Source organism: Schistocerca gregaria, chromosome 8 (assembly GCF_023897955.1).
Source record: "Schistocerca gregaria isolate iqSchGreg1 chromosome 8, iqSchGreg1.2, whole genome shotgun sequence".
NCBI classification, from domain to species: Eukaryota; Metazoa; Arthropoda; class Insecta; order Orthoptera; family Acrididae; genus Schistocerca; species Schistocerca gregaria.
In genome coordinates, this window is record NC_064927.1 from 306,867,005 (window position 1) to 306,891,485 (window position 24,481).

General features: G+C 41.3%; 1 protein-coding gene across 4 annotated transcripts in view; it reads left to right on the forward strand.

Moving 5' to 3' along the window:
- LOC126284235 (secreted protein C-like) overlaps window positions 1-22,362 on the forward strand; it is a 403,567-nt gene extending 381,205 nt beyond the window's left edge. The window contains exons 6-9 of one of the 4 annotated variants that reach the window (XM_049983019.1): window positions 5,408-5,424; window positions 8,722-8,800; window positions 13,987-14,120; window positions 21,768-22,362. In XM_049983019.1, coding sequence (XP_049838976.1) covers window positions 5,408-5,424; window positions 8,722-8,800; window positions 13,987-14,120; window positions 21,768-21,908 — 371 coding nt within the window. In that variant the 3' untranslated portion in view covers window positions 21,909-22,362. The remainder of the gene's footprint in view (window positions 1-5,407; window positions 5,425-8,721; window positions 8,801-13,986; window positions 14,121-21,767) is intronic. The other 3 variants (XM_049983018.1, XM_049983016.1, XM_049983017.1) reach the window with 3 other exon arrangements.
- Window positions 22,363-24,481: the final 2,119 nt, after the last annotated feature.

The window sequence follows — 24,481 nt, forward strand, 5'->3', positions numbered from 1 at the left end:
GAAATCACAGAAGAAATCCTACATTTAACGAGGAAATATAAAAATGAGACATTTGAAGCAAACAACAGGGATATCAGCATTCTGAAAATGAGATTGGTAGATTCGCAGACGGTCTCAGCGAGAAATCGCTAGATGAGAAATGCAATATTGTAGAAATTTACATGACTAGAAGAATGATAGATGACACATAAAGGAAAATTCTCGAGATTCTCCGAGAAAAGAGAAGTAACTGTATGAATATCAAGATTTCAGATGGAAAATTGTCTCTAAACAAAGAAAGAAAGGCTGTAAGGAATATAAAGGTGACACATACAAGGTAAACCAATTTATGGAACGAGAAGAAAATGTAAACTAACACGAGGGACATATAATGCTGCCCTGAAAGAAGTTTAGTCGAAATAGGACCATTGGAATATATACAGTCCTCCTCAGCTACACTAATCCTTAGGAGAGATTGCCACGACAAAATGATTCCACATTGTATGTATGGTATATCAAAAAGGAGAAATACCCTGATATTTCAAGAAGAATACAACAATTCAATTTCAAAAGAAAACGGACTATCATAGGCGTAAATATTACCGAATAATCAGCTTAATGTATTTAGATGACAAAACTTATGGGAGTTACGGGTCAGAGACATGTAATAACCACATGGCGGTAGTATCACGTACAGAAGATATAAAAAAGGGTATTAGATTGGTGGAGCTGTCGTTTATACTTAGGTGATTCATGTGGAAAGTTTTCCAACGTGATTATGGCCGCAGAACGGGAATTTACAGAATTTCACTGCGGAATCATAGTTGTACCTAGACGCATGGGACATCACATTTCGGAAATCGTTAGGGAGTTCCATATTCCGAGATCCACAGTGTCAAGAGTGTGCCGAGAACACCAAATTTCAGGCATTAGCTCTTACCGCGGAAAACGCAGTGACCGAAGGCCTTCACGTAATGACCCAAATGAACGACGTTTGCGTATAGTTGTCAGCGCTAACAAACAAGCAACACTGCGTGAAATAACCGCATAAATCAATGTCGGACTTACGTCAAATACATCTTTTATGACAGTGCTTCGAAATCCGGTAATGGCAGACGCGATTGCCTTTCCTAATTGTACGACATCGTCTGTAGCGGCTCCTCTCGACTCATCTTATCGGTTAGACACTAGACACCTGGGAAACCATAGCCTGACAGACGAGTCTCGGCTTGAGTACTAAGATCTGATGGTTGTTGTTGTTGTGGTCTTCAGTACTGAGATTGGTTTGATGCAGCTCTCCATGCTACTCTATCCTGTGCAAGCTTCTTCATCTCCCAGTACTTATTGTAACCTACAGCCTTCTGAATCTGTTTAGTGTATTCATCTCTTGGTCTCCCTTTACAACTTTTACCCTCCAAGCTGCCCTTCAATGCTAAATTTGTGATCCCTTGATGCCTCAGAACATGTCCTACCAACCGGTCCCTTCTTCTTGTCAAACTGCACCACAAACTCCTCTTCTCCCCAAGTCTCTTCAATACCTCCTCATTAGTTATGTGATTTAGCAATCCAATCTTCAGCATTCTTCTGTAGTACCACATTTCGAAAGCTTCTATTCTCTTCTTGTCCAAACTATTTATCGTCCATGTTTCACTTCCATACATGGCTACACTCCATACAAATACTTTCAGAAACGACTTCCTGACACGTAAATCTATACTCGATGTTAACACATTTTTCTTCTTCAGAAACGCCTTCCTTGCCACTGCCAGTCTACATTTTATATCCTCTCTACTTCGACCTTCAGCAGTTATTTTGCTCCACAAATAGCAAAACTCCGTTACTACTTTAATTGTCTCATTTCCTAATCTAATATCCTCAGTATCACCCGGGTTAACTCGATTACATTCCATTATTCTCGTTTTGCTTTTGTTGACGTTAATCTTATATCCTCCTTTCAACACACTGTCCATTCTGTTCAACTGCTCTTCCAAGTCCTTGGCTGTCTCTGACAGAATTACAATGTCATCGGTGAACCTCAAAGTTTTTATTTCTTCTCCATGGATTTTAATACCTACTCCCAATTTTTCTTTTGTTTCCTTTACTGCTTGCTCAATATGCAGATTGAATAGGATCGGGGAGATGCTGCAACCCTGTCTCACTCCCTTCCCAACTTTCGTGCCCCTCGACTCGTATAACTGCCATCTGGTTTCTGTACAAATTGTAAATATCCTTTCGATCTCTGTATTTTAGCTCTGCCACTTTTAGAATTTGAAAGAGTATTCCAGTCAACATTGTCAAAAGCTTTCTCTAAGTCTACAAATGCCAGAAACGTAGGTTTCCCTTTCCTTAATCTTTCTTCTAAGGTAAGTCGTAAGGTAAGTATTGCCTCATTGTTCCAGTATGTCTACGGAATCCAAACTAATCTTCCCCGAGGTCGGTTTCTACCAGTTTTTCCATTCGTCTGTAAGGAATTCACGTTAGTATTTTGCAGCTGTGACTTATTAAATTGATAGCTCGATAATATTCACATCTGTCAACACCTGATTCCTTTGGAACTAATCTTCCCCGAGGTCGGTTTCTACCAGTTTTTCCATTCGTCTGTAAGGAATTCACGTTAGTATTTTGCAGCTGTGACTTATTAAATTGATAGCTCGATAATATTCACATCTGTCAACACCTGATTCCTTTGGGATTTGAATTATTATATTGTTCTTGAAGTCTGAGGGTATTTCGCCTGTCTCATACATCTTGCTCACCATGTGGTAGAGTTTTGTTAGGACTGGGGCTCCCAACGCCATCAGTAGTTCTAATGGAATGTTGTCTATTGCTGGGGCCTTGTTTCGACTCCGGTCTTTCAGTGCTCTGTCAAACTCTTCACGCAGTATCCTATCTCCGATTTCATCTTTATCTTAGCTTCGAGTATGGAGCAAACCACACGAAGCCATGGACCCAAGTTGTCAACAGGATACTGTGCAAGCTGGTGGTGGCTCCATAATGGTGTGGGCTTTATTTGCACGGAACAGGCTGGGTCCTCTAGTCCAACTGAACCGATCATTGACTGGAAATGACAATGTTCGGCTACTTGGTGACCATTTGCAGCCATTCATGGACTTCATGTTTCCTAACAACAATGTCTTATCACTGGGCCACTATTGTTAACCACTGGTTTGAAGAACATTCTGGACAATTCTAGCGATTGAGTTTCCCACCCAAATAAACCTGCATGTGTTGCATTGAATATTTATGGCACATAATCGAGATGTTCAATTTTTGCCCAACATCGGCCACACTTCGCAGTTATGGACGGCTGTGGAGGCAGGATGGTGTACCGTGAGCTCCAACGACTTGTTGAGTCAATGCCACGTTGAGTTGCTGCATTACGATGAGCAACAGAAGACGCGACACGATATTAGGAGAGATCCCATGATTTTCGTCACCACAGTGAAAGTCATGGTTGAAAAATACTGACACGAATTATTTACAGAGGAATGAACAGTCGGTAGAAGGTCATTTAAGGGAAGATTAATTTGGCTTGTGAAGAAATGTAGAAATATGCGATGACTAAGGTACCACAGGCAGAAGAAACATATCGTAAATTTTGATGGGAAATTACGAACTGACCAGTTCTGCCACTAAGAAACAGTTCATCAAAGTGGGTATCTGCTTCCCCTTCGTGAGATCAGAGCAGTTACCTAAAGTAACACTCGTCTAGGAATTTCAGAAGCCAATTTGACTCACTATGATAATGTGTAGAGGCTCGTTACAGCTTTCCCTCGAATACTGTTATGGAAATTATATTTATGTTCTTACTTTTTACATCACCTAGCTTTTTCCTTTCCCAAGAGAAATGACCTGTGCAAACTGCATTTTTGCCCCTCACAATACACGTCTATTGCGGGCATTACTCTTCTTGAAGGAAGGAATGAAGGTCCACCACATACACAGACAGCATCAGCTGAGCAACTCCTTGGAGGTACTGAGCTCCGTTTTCCTACTGCAGATAAAAGACACAAATTAAACTGGAACGCGGGGATGGCGAAAACTTGAGTGTTTCATGAAATCCAGGTTGAAATCAACAAGAAAACTGATATATTCGATAAAGAGGTACGGAGTGGATCACAATAAGTAGCGAAAACCAATAAGGATATAAGTATACATTAATGGAAGCAAAAACTGGAAAATAAACATGGATCTGCAAAAGCCATGTGCGAGCTAAGTGCGCACATGTGACTTCGAGCCTCTACCGATTTCAGTATGAAATATTGTTATATTCAATACAAATTTATTTGAAATCTGGACTTTCATATTGAATCCTCATCCGTTTGGACCAAATTTTCACCAATAGCTCATTCTTGGTGAAGGTGGTAGATGGATCATGGAGCAACGGAAAAGCTTGCTGCTGATGTACGATGACATATAACGTCGCAGAGTAGTAGTCTACCTTGACGACCAAGATTTTCTGACCTCAGTCCACGGCATTAATCTGTGTAGTGTCACCTGTAAACTGAAACATCGTTGAAGTTCTGAAGCAGCCAGTCTTGTAAAGATTGATGAGATGATCCGTGGACACCTGAAAGAAACCAGAGCAGTATCCGTGTCGAACACCTCTCTTAACTAGTACATGTATTCACTAAATGAAATGAAATGATCGTATGGCATTGTTGGACGAGATCCCCAGTCGGGTTCGACCGCCAAGTGTAAGTCTTAATTCATTCGTCATCACATTGGGCAACTTGCAGCCGTTGATGAGGATGAAACGATGATGAGGTCAACATAACACGCAATCCCCGAGCGGAGGAAACCTCCGATCCGGCCGGGAATCGAACCGGGGCCTAGTGCCACTCAGCTAAACAAGCGGACTATTCAGAAAATAGTAACAAGTAACGGGAATACTTATTTCTTGGTAAGGTGGTGATGGGCGAAATTTTATCCCAATCAGATTGTCACCTAATCGACAAGTTTACATTAAAATGCTTTTGTATTACTACGACAAAATCTCATGCAGGCTTCAGTGATGGTTCGTAACCACAAATTCTCAGTCATCTCGCAAATGTATTTGTGGGAAGTTTTTGAGACCTTGTTTATTGGTACTTCATTGCTTCTAATAGAGCCTTGTCAGTTTTTGCTATGAATTGCGGTATACCCTGTGTAGTGCAGGGCAGTAAGAATGACACTTACAGTAATACAGTGCTTTTTGATTCTAAAGTCTGGCAACAAGAAGAAAACATTCCTAGTAGCAGAAAGTCTCACGACTCTTCAGAATGTAGACCTTGAGATCGGGATGGAAGTGCACCCACTGTGTTTATCCTATTCTCAATATAATGTTTAGTCTTCCTCAAATGCTCCTAATTACGTAGAGGTTTCTCTGCGATTAGTTTTCGATGACAATTAGTTAACAAGTAACAGAAGTGTTTCTTCTTTGTTGCAGTGACTCCACAAAATTTGGTGAGTAGACAGGAAACACTACCTCAACAATCGCAGCACGTAAGTATGAATGCTACGTGAATCCGGAAGAGGACGTGGCAACAGGACTCTGATAGTCGATACAAAAAAGTAAGAGTGAATGTCTCTCTTGTAATTCAGTTGCTCGACGCTATTATTTTTCCTCCCTTTTTGACATTCTTTCAGCCACGCGAATATCTCTTTATGATTTGACTCAAAATTTTCCTTTGCTCTTATGAGATCACTTCAAACGTGTCAAGCTTCCTAATTTAGACGTGTTCTCATGGACTCGTTCAGAAGTCTCTTTTCCTGTTTTGTAACTGTAATTCGAGTGAGGCATCCACACAAGATCTTCCTTGGCATCATTATAGCTTTATTCAACTATTCCTATATTCATGAATTCTTTTCATTGATCACCCTGTACTGAAGCTTTTCATTCCTCATATTCTGTTTCTTATTACGTTGACGTCTACATGTGTTCGTTCGGATGTTATCATTGTGTTCAAATGTGGTACCTGGCTTGACAATTTATAGATCTTTTGCTTTTCACTGAAGTGACAAAAGTCGGGGGCTATCTCATAATATCGTGTCTGACCTCCTTTTCCCCGGCTAGTGTAGCATCTCGATGTGGCATGCACGCAATAAGTCGTAGGAAGTCCCCTGCAGAAATATTGAGCCATACTGCCTCTATAGCAGGCCGTAATTTCGAAAACGTTGCCGGTGCACGAGTTGCGCACAAACTGACCTCCCATTATGTTCCACTAATTTTCGGTGGGATTCATGCCTGGCGATCTGGGTGACCAAATCATTCATTCGAATTGTCCAGTTTGTTCTTCAGACAAATCTCAAACGTTTGTAACCTGTGACATGGCTCACTGCCGTCCATAAAAACTGTATTGTTGTTTGGGAGCATGAAATCGTTGAATAGCAGAACATAACGATTTCCAATAACTTATCATTTCAGCTCGACCAGAGCGTCCAGTCCACTCCATGAAGACACTGCTTACACCATTATGGAGCAACCACCAGCTTGCACAATGCCTTGGTGACGACATTCAACCATGGCTTCGTGGGGTCCGTGCCACACTCGAACCCTACCATCAAGTCTTACCAGCTGAGATCGGGACTCATCTGACCATACCACGGTTTTCCAGTCGTCTATAATCCAACCGGTTTGGTTCCGAGGCCACGAGTAGCACTGCAGGCGATGCTGTGCTGTTAATAAAGGCACTCGCGTCCTTCGTCTGCCGCCCTAACCCATTAACCCCAAATTTCGCAACACTGTCACGAGGAATACATTCGTCGTACGTCCCATGCTGACTTCTGCGGTTATTTCTCGCAGTGCTGTTTGTCTGTTAGCACTTGCAACACTACGCAAACGCCGCTGCTCTCCGTCGTTAAATAATGGCCGTCCCCAACTGTGTTGCCCGTGGTGAGAATTACTGCCTAAAATTTGCTACTCTCGGCATAGTCTTGCATTGGGGGGTTTCGGAATATTGAACTTACTATCGATTTTCGAAATGAAATGTTCCATACGTGTCACTGCTACTACCATTCCTAGTTCAAAATCTGTAGATTCCGGTTGCGCGGCTATAGTCACGTCGGAAACCATTCCACATGAATCACTTGAGTATGAATGATAGCTCCATCAACGTTCTGCCATTTCACACTTCGCGTTACCCGTACCGTCGCCATCTGTAGATGTTATATCGCCACCCCATGACTTTGTCACTTGAATGTATATGACTCTTGTAAACTGACAGATATCCCATGTTTCCTATTCCTCGGGTCAGCCCATTTTTTGAATTACTTTACCATAATGATTATCATTTCCAGTGAATTTACAAACCATCGTGGTTCCGGTATTGATTATGTTTTTATATTTATCATGATATTTCTCTTTGCGAAATTTAACTATTGATCTGTTTTTTCCGCAGTAGGTTACAGATGAAAGAGTGGTCTTGCAACCTTTTGTTCATTACTCAACAAAACTGCGAGTCGTATTCAGTTTCATTTATCTTGAATCCCGTCTCACTTGGCCTCTTATTAATAATATTTTAATTTTTGTTTTATATTTTCGGACAAATTTTATGAACATAATAGGAGTATTTTTTGTGACACTCACGTACAGGTAATCATGGGAGGCTTAAAAGATGTGATAGTAAACCAAGTTGGCCTCCAATGCCCCTGTCCGATGTATTACTAGTTTGATCATCAGTCCTCACATTAATGCTATCAATAGCATTAGTCTATAATGTGGAGGGTACTAAACCCGTAATAATGTTATTGTTTTTTTTTTACCAGCATGAAATCTAAACTACAATTGTTCAGGCATACTTTCACTCCTCTCTATCATTACAATAGTACTTTCACTCCACTTAGTATCATTATGGACTATTTGCAAATGATTCTTTTTACAGAAGCGAGATCACTGTTGGTTTTAATTTAAACACTTACCAATAAATCTTACGCAGTATTGTAAACGTTAATTTCTTAACTCGGTCTCAATTAAAGTTCTATTTCCTCGATCAATAACTTTCCATCATAACAGTTCATCATAATTTTCCATGGTTTTTTCAGCTCAATCTTTATATTCAAATTTCATGTTGATTATTCATACACGCTACTCCGCTCCGACTGGATGTTAATGAAGAATGATAAAAACGCACGTGCGCTCGAAAGAGAAATCTCTATGATTAACATGCGTGTCCGTCTATCTAGCAAAGATCTTGGCCAGGTAGATACTGTACGGTTGCTGTCTATGTGTGTTTATGTTTGTGTGTGTGTGTGTGTGTGTGTGTGTGTGTGTGTGTGTGTGTTTGTGTGTGTGATCTCCTTATCTCCTATCCATCAATTAGCTATCCTTTATACTTCCTATGTTGTAGGTAAGGTCTATTCCTTTTCAGAAGTATGTGTTCTGATCTGCCCATTCCTGTTGATGCGGACAGATCATAATCCTTACTAGAGTAACTACGTTTATTATAATGATTCCATTATCTTTCTTTTATAGTTAATCGATTCATTATTTCTTCAATCTCACTTCCATGTCATTTTGATATCGGTTAGGCATGTTTAGCATAAAAGAATGGTATCACTGATTTAAAATTTTTATTTTTCACCTTTTACAAAGAGCTAGTTTCACTGAACAACCTTCTGCAAATCAAATTATATTATTCACATTATTGTGGGATGTAATATTAACAGTAGGTGCTTTTACATACAAGAAATTTCATTCCACCATATTTGGAAGCAATTTAAAACCCTAAACCATGATTTTTTCTTTTATTTTGCATTTCACAGGTCTCCTATTGTCAGCAAGTGTGTAACCTTGCAGTGCCTTCCTCCAAAGCAAGGCATCCAGAGGCGTCAGGTCGCAAAGGTATTGGTTGTTCACGTTGCATTTTATTTCCTGTGTACTAGTGTAATTGATAGCAGATGTCTAGCATATTGTGTATTTTTCAACGGCGTGCAAGATAATTTTAGGCGCAAATTTAAAAATTTAGTTCAATCGTGATAGTGCTACAATGATCCTATTGTTGGCAGTAACTTATTGTCTATAGTTAGAAGATGTTGAGGTACTGCAGCAAGATATACTTGTTGCTGTATTTCATTTCGATAGTTAGGTGACTGCAGATGAAACCATGTACGTAAAGTACGCCAACGAAATGACACAATCAGTACCCTCTCTGTGCGATAACAATGGTGATGCTACGAATGACAGTGCCACAAAAACAGAATTACTAAACACAGTTTAACGAAATTCCTTCACTAGAGAAGATGAAGTGAATATCCCTGAATTCGAATCAAGAACAACTGACGACATGAGTTCCAGGGTAGCGAAGCAGCTTAAGTCACTTAAGAAACGCGAGACATCCCATTCAGATTTTATACCACTCAGGTGCCTTCCTGAGTATGCTGGTACAATACCTCCACACTTTGCATTCACATACAACCGCTCGCTCGATCGTCGAAAGATCCGTACCTAAATACTGGAAAGTTGCATATGTCACACCAGTATCCAAGATAAAAAATAGGAGCAATCCACCGAATTACAGACTCATATCGTTAGTGTCGATTTGCAGTAGGATTTTGGAATACACAGAGCATAACAAAAATGTACAGTACAAATTGCAGGACACTTTCCTCGCACGTAGACGAAAAAATTATGTCATACGAACATGGGTCTGGAAAAGTTTTGTTTCCATGTTCGACTCACTTTCTCCAGCTTATGAAACATGGAAGACACACAAGAACACAACGCACCAGAATTCCATATACATCTATTTCTCGCACGAGAAGTTAACTATGCCATCCGTGGTCACTGATACATGCATCAACCCGCCGCCTTATTGAATCTCCGACGCGCAGATGTATCCCTGGATTATTTCCTACGGTTTCGCAGCCTTCCATAATACGGGCACGGATACATTTTGTACTTGGGTTCCATACACAGGAGCTTTCAACTGCCCCCACAAATAAAAGTCCGGTAGGTTCAGATCCGGAGAGCATAGACGCTAGGCAAAGGTCCATCTCTACCTACTCATCTGTTATTTAGAAGCCGACGGAATCAATACCAAAATGAGATGCTCCACCGTGCATGGAGTACAGCTTCTGTCGCACAGCTAAAGGCACATCTGTTAATAGACCAGGTAGAACATTCTCTACGAAATTATGATAACTTTTCCCGTTGAGCCTGGGTGGACCAAATAGTCATCAAGAATGCCAGCCCAAGAATAGTCAGAAAATCTTTGTTGATGACTTGTGTCAATAATTTCGTGAGGATTGACGTCTGCCTATACATGCCGATTGTGAAAATTTAGAATCAAATCTCGTTGAAACGACGCCTCACCTTTGAATATCACAGTCGCATTAAAATTAGAAACGACACTTCGCTGAATAAAAAATTCACAGAAGAGTACTTTTGTGGGAAAAATCAGCTTAACAGTGCCTGCAGACGCTGTAAATGGTAAGGATACAGTTGGTTCGCGTGTAACGCTCGGCAGCCATGTGGTCAACACCTGTATTGCGGCTACATGTCTTGTACTGATACTAGGGTCGTCGTCAACTGCATATAGAATTTGCCGCCTCCCTATGCGGTGTCCTCATCCTTCTAGGCCTCCCCCGGTCCCGAATGTCAGGCTTAAATGCCCCAAGTTCCCTAAGACAACGGTCACTGGCTTCAAACGTATTCCAGTCGGATCACCTCCGTCCTGTAAATCTTTTCTGGTAAAAAAGTTGAACGTTAGCGCCATTTTCGCCGCCTAATCCTTTCATCACATGGGCATCTGCCATCTCTGCATTTGTGTACGCTGTACGCTGCCATTGCAGGAGCCTAGTCTGTGATATACTCTACGTAGTAACCAGTGTGCTTGCAACAGCCGTACTGATCGCTCAAACACTTGTTATCTGTAAACAGGCAATGATGTATGTCGCATGGCAACAGGGACATGTGAAACAAAACACTGGTGGTGCACAACGTGTCGAGACGTCTCCAAGATTTACAGGTTCTCCTTGATTCTAACGTTCTTTTCTAGTGTGTATCCCGTGATTAATGAGTTGGAGAAATTGAGTTGTAACACGGGAACATAAGATTTCCAGACTCAGTTTCATATAACATAATTTCTTCATCTACGTGTCCTGCAATTTATGCCATACATGCATCTTACACCTTGTGTTCTGTGCTAGAGCATTACGAATTACCTCGATGAGAACGATTCATTGACAAAGAAATGGCTCTGAGCACTATGGGACTTAACTGCTGAGGTCATCAGTCCCCGAGAACTTAGAACTACTTAAACCTAAGTAACCTAAAGACATCACACACATCCATGCCCGAGGCAGGATTCGAATCGGCGACCGTAGTGGTCGTGCGGTTCCAGACTGAAGTGCCTAGAACCGCTCGGCCACACCGGCCGGCAAACCATATAATTCTTTATAAATAATAGTAGCAACATTTTGAGGAAATGATGTATATCTATATGAACTATCTTCTTTCTCTCTTTCCTGGTTAGCGCCAGAAGATTGGCCTTCCATTCCTCAGTATACAAAGTGATCATAAATTTCTCATGCAGGAGTAGAGAATGTTGCTTCACATAGTACGTCTTCCACGCTTGTAAAATAACATCACAAAGAAGACAGAGGGCCTGTATGTTATCCCGTAATACAGTAATCTTCTTCCACTGTTGTCTGAAGCGTAGGGATTAGACCGATGTCCTTTTAGAGAATCGTAATTCATCAGCCATTTTCCTGTCACTAATTTTGTTCCACCGTGAACCCCAAAGGGACTTACACACCGGTAACACTAAAGAAAGGAAGTAAAGAGGCCTGTCAAGCTGATTGCGCATTAGTAACAAATGGGTCGTGTTAGCGGAGGGGCGGAACTGCTGGCTGACAGCACTCGGGGCGAAACAGTGAGGGCACCCGAGGGCGCCCACAACCGTAATAGCGCATTTGCCCATACCTCATCTACATGTCTAAAGGATATACAGGATTTCTCAGTTTCATTACGACAATCGTCTAAAGGTCATATGCCATGGGAGAACAACCTTCCATGGAAGCCAAATGTCAGCTGCTGCTTGCCGGCGATGCCAACCATCGTTTAGTATTTGCAGGCTCCAGGTCAACAAGATTTCATCGAACTAGCAGGGTCTGCTAACCAGGTGTGCAGCATACAACCTACCCCACTAAATTGAAAAAGTGACTTCCAATATGAGAACCGTAAGAATTAATGTCTCCAAGAAGATAAGCGAAAAGGGAAGTTTAATTGGCTCGGACTGTGCCTTACTTGTGGGCAGATGACTAGACGATAGGCAACACACTTTGGATACGGACGCCGCCAAGTGCCTAAGCTCTAGCGCGTGTGAGGAGTGCAGCCGGTCTTAAACGACGCCTAGCGTTTCGAGAAGCATCAGTGAATATTTTTTGGCTAACAGAATTTATTATTTAGGACGCGATCTATCACTGACAGAGGTTTATCGTAAGAACAGTATCAGTTCTCTAAACTAAACGAACGGTTTATTATTTACATTTTCTGAACAGCTGTACAATATTTTCACTCTTTACATGCTATGGCCAGTGACCTTGCCGCAGCGGTAACAATGGTTCCATTCAGAGCACCGAAGTTAAGTGCTATCGGGCTTGGCTAGCACTTGGTTGGGTGACAGTCAGGGGCTGGGTAGCGCTGTTGGCAAGCGGGGTGGACTCGGCCCCAGGGAGAACATGACCCTCCGGCGGAAGGGGCAGCGCAAACCGTGACATGGCGTCTCTAACCACGACAGCCTTAAGTTGGAACAGCCGCATCGTGACCTATAAATGGCGCTCAAACCACAGCGAGTGTTTTTAAATGGGGTAAACCAGGGGTAGGCAGCCGTTCGGGGGAGATGACCAACGGCTGTCGTTCTCTCACTACACGCTTTACACCGCTGCCGGTCGGCACATGCTTAGTCTTCGTGACGAGTGACAAGCTGATGCTTCCCCTGACTCTTTTACTTCCACAAAAATTATTTTTCGTGATTTAATTTAATACGCCTCAATATTACATGTATGTCAATACAATTCCATTTTGCACTATTTAAGCAGTGAATAGTTGTTGAAACTTACATTTCAGGGATGTATAGGCTTATCTTCATACCGTCATGTTGGTTTCTATTGGCGTTCTGTCCGCCTCCGTAGCGCAGAGGTTGCGTTACTGTTTACCATGCAAGGGGGCCCGGGTTCGATTCCCGGCAGTGAACTGGGTGTTATGTGTTCATCTTCAAAACTGACACGCAGGTCGCCGAAGTGGCGTCAACTAAAAAGACTTGCAATACGGTGGCCGAACCCAGAAGGGGATATCCTGGCCAATAAATCCAATACGCTCATTTAGTTTCTTAGCGTTATCGTCCACCATGTTTGAAGATGCACAATGGCCATTTCTCCCAGCCGATTAAGAGAATCTATAGTTCTAGTTTGTGCCAGACTGCGCTCAGTGTGATTTCACTGTTTAATTCGGCTTAAATATTAACATGATACGCATTTTATTTGAAAAATTTATTCGCCCGTTTTGGCGAAAGGGGACTCCTGCTTTGTATCTGGGGCAAGTGGTATCTTACATTTTATTATAAAACATATCATATGTCATTCGTTATATCTCTGAGTCGTACGCAGGACATTTCATGTTGTTCTACTGAGTAAGCACTGATGGTACGATATCTGGAACCCAGGTGAGCTTCGATTCGGTTCTGCAAGATGCCATCTACGGATTAATGATCTAGTCCCCTTACACATAGTTGAGTTTTATCAGTGTCTTCAAAAGCTTTAATTTTGCGCAATCATTACAATTTTCTGACAAGAGAAATTGGTCTGTAACTTATTTTATCCACCATACACACACAAACACAAACACCAGCGCGCACTCAAACACACGCATACACTAACTCACACATAAACTGAGACAAGGAGGGAGAAATAGACAGACAAGCACGAGCAGTCTCAGGTGTCCTCCTTGAGAATAGATCTGCTTCCCAGGTAGGGAGCACCTGACATTAAGTGCACTACGAGGCTCCCACTTGCCGTGTCATGTTCCAGGAGCATCCCACGGCCACAAGGAGCGCCACGCCAGCCGGTCTGCACTTCCGCAGCACGCCGCTGTTAAGCACACTCGGCAGTCCGGATCATCCTCCAGCGGCATCTGCCCCACCTTCTGCCAGAACTTAGACTCGGTAAGCACCCTTTCACTGCCTCCAATATAACAATTATACTGGGAGTGTCGTGGATCTTCACTGGCATCCTCATCTGCACCTAGATTTCCTAGGTAGTTCTGCAACAGTCGGAGACATACAGATGTTCTGATATTTATATGGGTATTATTTGTTACGGTTCGTGAATGGTAAGGTGTGTGCGTGTTTTTGGTACGTACACTACTGGCCATTAAAATTGCTAAACCAAGAAGAAATGCAGATGATAAGCGGGTATTCATTGGACAAATATTATTATACTAGAACTGACATGTGATTACATTTTCACGCAGTTTGGGTGCATAGATCCTGAGAAATCAGTACCCAGAACAACCACCTCTGGTCACAAAAAAAGGCTTTGATACGCCTGGGCATTGAATCAAACAGAGCTAGAATGGCGGGTACAGGTACAGCTGCCCATGCAGCTTCAACGCGATACAACAGTTCATCAAGAGCAGTGACTGGCGTATTGTAACGAGTCACTTGCTCGGCCACCATTGACCAGACGTTTTGAATTGGTGAGAGATCTGGAGAATGTGCTGGCCAGGGCAGCAGTCGAACATTTTCTGTATCCAGAAAGGCCCGTACAGGACCTGCAACATGCGGTCGTGCATTATCCTGCTGAAATGTAGGGTTTCGCAGGGATCGAATGAAGGGTAGAGCCACGGGTCGTAACACATCTGAAATGTAATGTCCACTGTTCAAAGTGCCGCCAATGCGAACTAGAGGTGACCGAAACCTGTAACCAATGGCACCCCATACCTTCACGCCGGGTAAAACGCCAGTATGGCGATGACGAATACACGCTTCGATGTGCCTTCACCGCGATGTCGCCAAACACAGATGCGACCATCATGATGCTGTAAACACAACCTGGATTCATCCGAAAAAATTACGTTTTGCGATTCGTGCACCCAGGTTCGTCGTTGAGTACACCATCGCAGGCGCACCTGTCTGTGATGCAGCGTCAAGAGTAACCGCAACCACAGTGTCCGAGCTGATAGTCCACGCTGCTGCAAACGTCGTCGAACTGTTCGTGCAAATGGTTGTTGTCTTGCAAACGTCCCCATCTGTTGACTCAGGGCTCGAGATGTGGCTGCACGATCCGTTGCAGCTATGCGGATAAGATGCCTGTCATCTCGACTTCTAGTGATACGAGGCCTTTGGGATCCAGCGCGGCGTTCCGTATTACCCTCATGAACCCACCGATTCCATATTATGCTGACAGTCATTGGATCTCGATCAACGAGAGCAGCAACGTCGTGATACGATAAAACGCAATCGCCATTGACCAGACGTTTTGAATTGGTGAGAGATCTGGAGAATGTGCTGGCCAGGGCAGCAGTCGAACATTTTCTGTATCCAGAAAGGCCCGTACAGGACCTGCAACATGCGGTCGTGCATTATCCTGCTGAAATGTAGGATTTCGCAGGGATCGAATGAAGGGTAGAGCCACGGGTCGTAACACATCTGAAATGTGATGTCCACTGTTCAAAGTGCCGCCAATGCGAACTAGAGGTGAGCGAAACCTGTAACCAATGGCACCCCATACCTTCACGCCGGGTAAAACGCCAGTATGGCGATGACGAATACACGCTTCGATGTGCCTTCACCGCGATGTCGCCAAACACAGATGCGACCATCATGATGCTGTAAACACAACCTGGATTCATCCGAAAAAATTACGTTTTGCGATTCGTGCACCCAGGTTCGTCGTTGAGTACACCATCGCAGGCGCACCTGTCTGTGATGCAGCGTCAAGAGTAACCGCAACCACAGTGTCCGAGCTGATAGTCCACGCTGCTGCAAACGTCGTCGAACTGTTCGTGCAAATGGTTGTTGTCTTGCAAACGTCCCCATCTGTTGACTCAGGGCTCGAGATGTGGCTGCACGATCCGTTGCAGCTATGCGGATAAGATGCCTGTCATCTCGACTTCTAGTGATACGAGGCCTTTTGGATCCAGCGCGGCGTTCCGTATTACCCTCCTGAACCCACCGATTCCATATTATGCTGACAGTCATTGGATCTCGATCAACGAGAGCAGCAATGTCGTGATACGATAAACCGCAATCGCGAAAGGCTACAATCCGACCTTTATCAAAGTAGGAAACGAGATGGTACGCATTTCTCCTCCTTGCACGAGGCAGCACAACAACATTTCACCAGGGAACGCTGGTCAACTGCTGTTTGTGTATCAGAAATCCATTGGCGTAGCAATTTTAATGGTCAGTAGTGTATTTCATAGAGCATACCTATAACATAATGAAATTAAATGAAAATCACGGAATACGAATGAGTTATCCGGATGGGCCGGAAACCGGTAGATGTGATGTACATGTACAGAGAAGTAAATGATAGCAATCACAGAAAAATTGAATGATTTATTAGAGAAAGATTTTCGCAAATTCAGCAAGTGAATAAGGAGTTGATGCACCTCTGGCCATTATACAAGTAATTATTCGTCTTGGCACAGAGAGACATTGTTTTGGGATGTTCTCCTGCGGAATATCGTGCCATGTTCTGTCCAGTGGGTGCGTTACCTGGTTGCAAATCGATGACCATAACCATCGGAACGTTGTCAATTGCAGGGAGATCTGGCGACCTTGCAGGCTAAGGTAGAGTTTAGCAACACGAAGACAAGTAGCAGAAAGTCTCACCTCGAGCGGGCAGGCATTGCTGAAATGTAAGTTCAGGGTGGCTTGAAATGAATGGCAACAAATCGGGACGTAGAATATCATCATTCTTCCCGGTGTTCCGTAAGGGTGGCGTGGATGGCAACTGGAAGAGATATTATGAAAATGACATCGTTGATTATAACTCCTGCTTGTGGGACCGTATTCTGGGCGACTGTCGGGTTGCTATCCCATCGCTGTCCGGATTGTCTTCAGACATATCTTCAGATTGGAGTGTCATCGTCTTCAGTGACGAGTTGTGCCTCGATATGAGTCTCTATTACAGGCGATGACGTGGCTGGGAACTCCCCAGACAGCTGTGGGATGTCTATCTGACAGCTTTCAGAAGGGTCAGCAGAGGTGGACCAACGCATTATTGACTTGCTTAAATTGTGAAGCTCTTTCTCTTGAATAAATATTCACTAAACAGTTATACAGCTTTTCTGAGTTTTTTTCATCCCTCGATAAATATTATCTGAATACAATGCAAGTTACTATTTACATTCTAGTGCATTCAGCAGATAGTCATCTTACCTTTAAATACAACGCGATCTATTAACTATATTTTACTATTCATTTTATTTGATTAGTCTGTCTTCATTCATGATCTATCATCTTCAGTATTTGTATCACATCAACACCACCGCTACAACAGTTGTAATCATTATCATCACCGTCATCACCCAGTTTACGAAACTTCTGGAGGAAGGCTTACATATCCCCCCTCATCCGTTACAGTCTTCTATTCGCCTGGCTTTAACAGTCTGACACATCTTTATCTCTTTTCCCTTACTGTCATAAATGTTTCTACCACTATAGTCAACATACACTTGATTATTTTTGTGTTTTCGCCCTGGTAATTACTAACATGCACTTCCACTGCTTGGTGAAGAACATTTATATCTTTAATAGTTTTCTCTTGGAAATTCCATGTCTCACTGTCACCTCTCAAATCTGGTGTAGGCCATGATTTTTTCATATACTTGTGAATTTGTATTCTTTATTTATCTGCCCATAGAATCCTTAGTAACTTTATATACATTAAGAGCATGTAAAACTGTCTTTGCAGTTACTAATAAATGCGTTTCGTTTCATTGATTTAAAACATAATTAGTGGTGTAGAGTGAAACGTATTTATAATTTTTGTTGCTTCATGACGCATAAGAAAATATCTCACCTCAGTATCTTTTGCAACGAACTATCTTAAATGAAGAGAATCAAACTAAAATTTTAATGCCTTTTCATACCACCGACGATATTTTAAATCCTTAAAACGAAGTACATATGGTGATATGAATACACTTTGTTTTCGGACGACTAGCTTTTATTACTTTTATAATAGGAAGTTTAAATTACTAAAAGAGCTTCAGGCCAAAATCACTCCTCTTTATTTCGCTTTCTGTCCATTCTATGGTTTTCTTTTGAATCCCTAAAGATACAGTACAAACTCATCAGTTTCGCATGTTTCGTAGTTAATTTTACTGTAACTGATTTTCACTTGTACCTCCAAAGTTACGTTACTAAGTCCTTCCATTCGTTCACTAAGTGTATCGGTACAGATGGACAACACTAAAACTGATCAAATGTGTTCCATTAATACTTACGTCTCCGTTTTTCCAGATCCGGGATCTGGAAGCTTCCTACAGAACTGCTGAGGATAGTTTTGGTGATTAATGATTGCACACTCCGACGTCTCTCAAAATTTGGAATGTAGCACTGTCCTGATAAAAGAAACTCTTAGCAAAAACATATATTGAAACTAAACCTGGTTTTTCAACAGGATTACAGAACATACGTTCTTAAACTCACTCAAAAACTTACTGTAGTGCTGTAAATCACACTTAAAATGGTAAATAATATCTATTTTTGAGACCTATAACTTCGTGCAGCGCTAACACTCTTCCATTGTACTATGTTCATCACTACAGTCATATTGTTTTTGTACCTGACTAAAATATAATGTGCTTTCTACTTTGCTGTTAATGACTGAGGTTAATATCTTATGCATTACGAATACTAAACTGGGAGGTCGCTAATATTTTGTCTCATCTGATCCATTCCTTGTGAAGTAGATTAATTACGGACAGTTCTAGATTTGTATAAATCTCTTCTTTAGCAAACACTCTGCGAATAATTTCGTAGGATAGTTTTTTTGCACCTTTCTTTTAACAATATCCATATGCAGGGTTTCTCTCTCTTGATGGAGTGACTTACCTGGAATGACATTGTTTGTTTGTATTTCTTATTCAGCTCTTCAACTGTGCAAACATTTAAACAAATATTCCTATGCTTGTACAACTTTCTGTGTGTTTTTAGTTACTGTACCGTTTGTCATCATAACTGATAAAATATAGTATTTATCCAAAATAACATTCCGCTTTACCTTCCTTGTTTGTTATAGTGTGCCCAGTTGTTTCCTGTACTAAACGTTTATTGTATCTTGTCACGTCTTCTAGAAGACGTTTCAAAACAATTTTATATTCTATCGTCTTCATAATTTCGTTTACTTCAAATCATAGTTCTTATTTGAAGCAGTTTTCTTCCATATCTGAATTATCGTTTGCTTTCTCTAGAAATACTTTTGTTCGGTATTTATCCCTTTCGTCCGTATAGAATTTAATGTGGTATTCTTTCTTATTCGTACACGGAGTCTCATAACCCACATTGCTGACTTTTTGCTTAACACGTCTGTTGCTGTGTGCCGTTATATCTATTTCTACTCGACAGCTTTTGAGTTTACCAACATTAAAAATTCTGGAATGGTTTCGGACCATCATGTACAATTTAATCATTATTTGGTTAAATATAATCTTTCGAGTTTCAGTTTGATTTGGTCCTTGCCAAATCCGATTTCCATTTTTTTTTCTTCTACAAGAATGTATTACTGATGGCCAGTTCTACCCCTCTGTGACCTGGGCACATTCTTAACACCATGGATCTCGGAATATTGAACTCCGTAAGGATTTTGAAAATGGAATGTCCTATGCGTCTAGCTCCAACTACTATTCCATGTTCAGAGTCTGTCAATTCCCACCGTGCGGCCATAATTACGTCGGACACCTTTTCACGTGATCCACTAAACACAAATAACAGCTCCACTAATAAACTGCCCATTTCTACCGTGTGTACATAATACTACCACCATCCGTATATGCTCATATCGCTATCGCATGAATTTTATCACCTGAATGTATCTTTAGAGCCAGCTCTTTATCCATTCTACATTCATGCAAAATGAGCATTCAGTCATTTTGCAAACTTTGCTTTGTGCCGTAAGACCACTTAGTCTACTGGCCTGTCGGTTACGACATTTTTACGGACACTGATCTTAGCCGTGTTTCATGGCTGCGAATGGCTCACGCTTCCGTATACACAGTGCACAGTTTGCGTTCATATTGGGTAATTTAAACACGATGTGGTCACGTACAAACCCTATAGCTCCTTTGTGTCATTCTGTCACATGCTGACTCCTATTCCAGTTACCACCTACACACCACTTCACTGTTATGATTACGTCTGCGTTGAAAGGTCGCAATAACGGTTGCTGCCAGTTGCAATCAATTTACAATGCTTGAAAGCTATAATGAGATCTATTAAATGGGGTGATTAATTATCTGCCGCCTGAGGTTGGAACTACTCCATACTATAAGTTTTTGGAAACCAACATTTGTGTTAATACGGATTTGGAAAAGTAATGGAGAAAAATCTCTTAGGATATTCATATTATAGCTGTACAAATACCATTCTCTCATATGGCTCGTCAACTTAAGAGAAGGTGAACAAAATTTAACAATGAATACCAAGTGCATCGGAGGAAAGCATGATGCAGTAGAACTGAAGGGATAGATTTACAAATAAATGAATATAAAATGATGAAAGAAGTTAGTCAGTTACTTGACCAATAATAGGAAGGACACATGAAGAGACTTCAGATGAAAGTCTGAGCAAAATTACCCCAAAACAGACGCAGCCCGAAGGAGGAAAGAGAACTAGGAGACAAGAAGATGTTGAGCATAACTTACAGCGACAATTGTCGGTATAAATCATATATACAACCATTCCTAAAGATCTCGCTGTTTCCTAAAATCTCATGGTATTCACTTCAATGAGTTCAAAGGCAAAAAGGTAAAATTAATGGTGATAAATAAACTGGATTCAAATGACTACTAACATAATTTTCTGGTTGTTATTGGCCAGTTTTTATAACGGAAGGAAAATTCCTTACACGATATAATCGTTTATGAAGACAGAACATCCTGGACTGGTGACATAGATGCTAGGTGAAATAGTTAACACCACAAGTGGCAGGCTATTGATAATACTAACAAACACATTCGGTCGTTATTCACATCAAGCTTAAATTTCGATTTCTAGTGCCGTTAACATAGAATGAACAGTAAAATAACATTAACATATAGTGCACTAATTGTGATGCATCCAATAGATTGTCCAGAATGAGATTTTCACTCTGCAGCGGAGTGTGCGCTGATATGAAACTTCCTGGCAGATTAAAACTGTGTGCCGGACCGAGACTCGATCACAGGATTTGCCTTTCGCGGGCAAGCGCTGTACCAACTCAGCTACCCAAGCACGACTCCCGCCCGGTCCTCGCAGCTTTACTTCTGCCAGTACCTCGTCTCCTACCTTCCAAACTTTACAGAAGCTCTCCTGCGAACTAGCACTCTCAATGTCTCTGATGAACACTCACCGTGGAGGACAACGTACTGGCTTCTGTTACTTAGCAAGTCTTCCTTCCTTTGGGCGTAGATGATTCCGGTCTCAGGTGGACTGTCAGTGCCAGGAGGTAATCTAAACATTCAACATGTGTGATCAGAGACGGCAACAAATTACACGAGACCTAAAAATCATGATTTTGACTCAATCCCATTCTTGTGTACAAAAGAAAAAGACTGCTTAAATATACGTGTGCTCAGCTAAACGGCCTTTGTGATGTTACAGTTCGTTCCCGGCTTCGGAAGCTCGTCTCAGAGCTCATCCTCGGGCAGCTCAGCAGGTTCCACTGGTGAGTCTGGAACCAGTACACAAACTTCCAGTGACAGCCAAGGTGGATCTACAACTGGTTCGGAAGAATCTTCGTAGAGTTCCAGCGGTACCCCAGTAAAACCTTCAGATCACTTTAATCCGTCGTAATATATCTGAACCATCTCGCTTTCAGATCGGAAGCTTTGGACATTGAAACAGGCCACGTAAATCTAAAAACTAGTGTAGTTCTCTTTTTTCAGATCGGCTCGTCTGCACTCCTATCTATCTTATAATATAGGTTCTTAGTGACAATGATCAGAGTGCACACACAATGGAAACCGTACGCAGACCCAAGCAAAACTAACCGTTTTGATTTTCTATCTCAAGCGTACTGTTGGCAGTCACAGAGGAACTATAAAATATTATTAATTTAGCATCTAAATAGCCAATTATTTACGCGTCTGATGATTATGTTCGTAAATGTTATTATAATATGGGTTTTTGAAAACTGTAATTTAAATACATGTAGAGTTTTAACCATTGAAATAAATAGCTAACTAACGCATAAAAAGTTTCTTTTTCCACATAACAGTGACCTAGTGGTTGTCTTATGAACACCAGACCACTGAGAAACGTATGAAATGGTACGGTCTGCGTATGCTCATATGTACAGGTTTACTCATATTTCAAGAACTGTTTTGTGTTTTTCGTACAGCTGACGCAGTAAAATAATTGTTCATTATATTATGTATCAGCTGAAACTATCGACGTCCAACGAACGCAACTATTTCTCCAGATGTTGCCAGTAGAATTCCATTCATTCAAATTCACACAAAAGAACATAGCACTCCGATATGATACCTATCTCTAACTCTCTCCTCTTTATCTCCGTTCACCAACACATAGAATTTTAACGTACTGGATCACCAATATCCTAATATCTTGCCCTTGAGTACACAGACTACCAAACACTTAGGAAATCAGGCAGGTGTTACAAATTACTTAAGATAAGCTTTCACTTCATCCAGAAAGCCTGCTTAATATCACATAATTCAAAATGTAGTACTATACACTTGAATATAAGCTAAACTCTAATTTTCGTGATACAAGGAATGGATTGAAGATACTTCCGTGTTTAAAATCACTTTTAGATATCTCCTCATATTGTGGGCGTTTTGTGATCTCTTACGACTGTTGCTTCGCTCCTTTTGGGCACTCGAGTATAATGGACGCCATTGACAATAAATTTCCCATGAAACGTAAAAATATGACTGTACTACCTGATGCCTGAATCATGTGAAGTACAAAAGGTTACGTCATAGGTTCCAGTTAAAATAATCTTTGGAAAAGTTTGCACGAAGTTCCGGGTTCATAAATACACATTGACGACTAAACAAGAAATTGGTGCTCGACTGCTCGATCGATTTCGTCATCACTTAGGCACACAACTATTACACCACACGAATACCTGCAAAGCCTGTATGGAAGTGAGTGAAATATATCATTCAAATTCACACAAAAGAACATAGCACTCCGATATGATATCTATCTCCAACTCTCTCCTCTATATCTCCGTTCACCACTACACCTAATGTTGAACTGGTTCAATCATACAACAATAATGAGACTGACTTTACCTAGGTCACATACGAAGATTAGCAATTTATAGGTGAAACGCAAATTACACTAAGTCATATATAGGCGCCAATCGTATATACATACATACTCTTTTACCCTCGAGGGCACTAAGCAGGTTTTTCTTAGGTAAATTTAATTTTACATTTTTCTTAATGGGGAGAGACAATAAGGAAAGCCAACAAAGATTCAAAACCCTCTTGTTACGACGTCTTTGTGTTATTATAATGACTATGCAAGAGATAGTTACTGTGACAAGCTTCCCAGTTTTAACTCAAGTGGTAGTACATAGCCCCTGTGGGGTGGTGTAAGACGTTTTAGTAAGTAAACACCGTTCTGGATTCTCCGGCATTATTAATAATTTATATCTTTGGCTGGTGGTGATATTGATCTTAACTGCTACCATTTTTCAAATTTGTATGTTTTCTCCCATTGTCCTTGATTTTCTATTTTCAGAATAAGGATAAGGATGTATTGGGATTCAGAATAGCGTGACATGTCGTAAGCGTACAAACAAAAAATGAAAATATACACATTGTGACCCAAAGAATACATGAATCAAAGAAAAATAAGTTTTCAGTAGGAAGCAATATTCTTACACTATGCAATATTCAAATACCAACACATTACTCACATAATATCGTGTAAGTTTGCTCATTTTGTGAACCAGGACGAAAAATGTCCCTACCATTGCACAAAAAAGGCGATTAAGTCCTACGCAGAGTTAGAGAAGTCAAAGAAAGAAGCTAGCTTTTCCACTTATCTGGCATATACGAAGACATTTAAATCAAAACATCTTGACATAATCAAGTGTCCTTATTTGTAGCTACTAGTACCCATGCCCCGCAATATAGTAACATGATACCTGATGCCATGTTGTACACCATGGCATTGCCATCATGTCATCCAACAGGGCATTTGCCATGTCGTGCAATATAACCCACTCTGTTATTAAAGTTTAGGATGCACGCATTTCCATTCTCGGATAGTTCCGATTGTAGATGAGTCTCCACTCTAGGAGATTTCCTATTGTAGATCCATCCGATAATCTTGCA